Source organism: Passer montanus, unplaced genomic scaffold, assembly GCF_014805655.1.
Source record: "Passer montanus isolate IOZ18808 unplaced genomic scaffold, ASM1480565v1 scaffold3048, whole genome shotgun sequence".
In the NCBI taxonomy this organism is placed as follows: Eukaryota; Metazoa; Chordata; class Aves; order Passeriformes; family Passeridae; genus Passer; species Passer montanus.
In genome coordinates, this window is record NW_024367762.1 from 1 (window position 1) to 1,370 (window position 1,370).

Genomic DNA, 1,370 nt, shown 5'->3' on the forward strand with positions numbered 1-1,370 from the left:
AACTCCAGCAGAACCAGCCCCTCTGTCAGCGACGCTGGCGCAGTTTGCTGCGGGCACGCAGCGCTGTCCCTGCCGAGGTGACGAGTCCCTGGCCGCTGCCAGGGTCAGTGCCACTGTGCCCCGCTGTCCCTGGGCTCCCCGCGTCCCTGCCCCGCCGCAGCAGTGTCTGTCCCAGCCTCTCCCCTCTCCCGGCACTGTCCCCCCGTGCTGGCGGCCCCGGGTGCCGCCCTGCCCGCGTGCGCTGCCGGGAGCTGTCCCTGCGGCTGTTTTTGTCCTTTATTCCCGTCCCCATCGCTGCTCCTGCCCCTTGGCTCCATCCCCGTCCCGCTCCCCTCACGCCCGGCCGGAAGTGACGCCGTCTCCGCGCGCCAGCTCGGCGCGCATCCTGCCACGTGTTTCCGCCGCGCGTGGCCGCCAGCGGCGCCGGGGCCGGGACCGGATCGGTGATCGGGGTCGGGACCGGGATCGGAGCCGAGATCGGATCGGGACCGGGACCAGGCCGGGATCGGAGCCGGGACCGGGACCGGGATCGGGATCGGGGCCGTTATCCAGGTGCGCCCCGCCATGTTCCGCATCGAGGGGCTGGGGCCCAAGATGGACCCCGAGGAGCTGCGCCGCAAGATGCGCCGCGACGTGCTGGCCTCCGTGCGCAACTTCCTCATCTACGTGGCGCTGCTGCGGATCAGTGAGTGACGGGCCCCGCGCCCCGCGCCCGGCCGGCCCGCGTGCCGCCGGCGCTGAGCCTTGTTCTCCCCGCAGCCCCGTTCGTCCTCAAGAAGCTGGACAGCATCTGAGCGCCGGCATGCCGCCCGTGTCCCGCCGCTGCCCTGCCCGCCCTGCCCTGCCCAGCTCGCGGCGGAGCCGCTGAAATAAAGGGGGAGCGGCCGTGCCCTGCTCGCGCTCTTGGTGTCGCGCGGTGTCCCCGGCCCGCTCCGGGCGCTCAGCTGGGGCCTGGGAGCTGGGCCAGCCTCGGCAGCACAGGCAGGCTGCTCGGAGCCTCCCTGCCTGCTGCACCCGGGGAAGGTGCCCGTCTGCAGGCGGCTCTGCATTCCCCTGGGAGTGAGATCGGGCGTTCCCCAGCCGGGCTGGCTGCCGGCTGCCGGCAGGAACAGGCTTGGGCTGGGACAGGAGGGGTTCTGCTCCTGCTCTGTGCCAGGGCTGCCGCGGTGCTGGGGACAGCCTGGCAGCAGGCTCGGGGCTCTCAGGGTGTGGCTGTGGTGTACACCGGGATGGCAAACCAACACAGGTGTCCAGCAGGAGCCTGGACTCCTCTGAGACCCACAGGGGATCCCCAGGCACTCGTGCCCCTCACAGCAGCCATTTCCGCGCCTTGCTGCTCCCACGAGTGATCCAGCCACCCCAGCTGTGGG

At 72.3% G+C, this 1,370-nt stretch overlaps 1 protein-coding gene across 1 annotated transcript; it reads left to right on the forward strand.

The window, feature by feature from the left end:
- The first annotated feature begins 415 nt into the window (after window positions 1-415).
- On the forward strand, window positions 416-894 carry TOMM5 (translocase of outer mitochondrial membrane 5). Its single transcript, XM_039714727.1, has 2 exons — window positions 416-685; window positions 760-894. Exons 1-2 carry the CDS (start codon window positions 565-567, stop codon window positions 792-794), a joined length of 156 nt encoding a protein of 51 aa, XP_039570661.1. The 5' UTR covers window positions 416-564; the 3' UTR covers window positions 795-894.
- The last annotated feature ends 476 nt before the right edge of the window (window positions 895-1,370 follow it).

Bases quoted from the DNA above. Each gene is read 5' to 3' on its own strand.
- TOMM5 (XM_039714727.1), top strand. From the start codon at position 565: ATGTTCCGCATCGAGGGGCTGGGGCCCAAGATGGACCCCGAGGAGCTG. The intron at 686-759 runs GTGAGTGACGGG...TTCTCCCCGCAG, and splicing joins CGTGGCGCTGCTGCGGATCA to CCCCGTTCGTCCTCAAGAAG.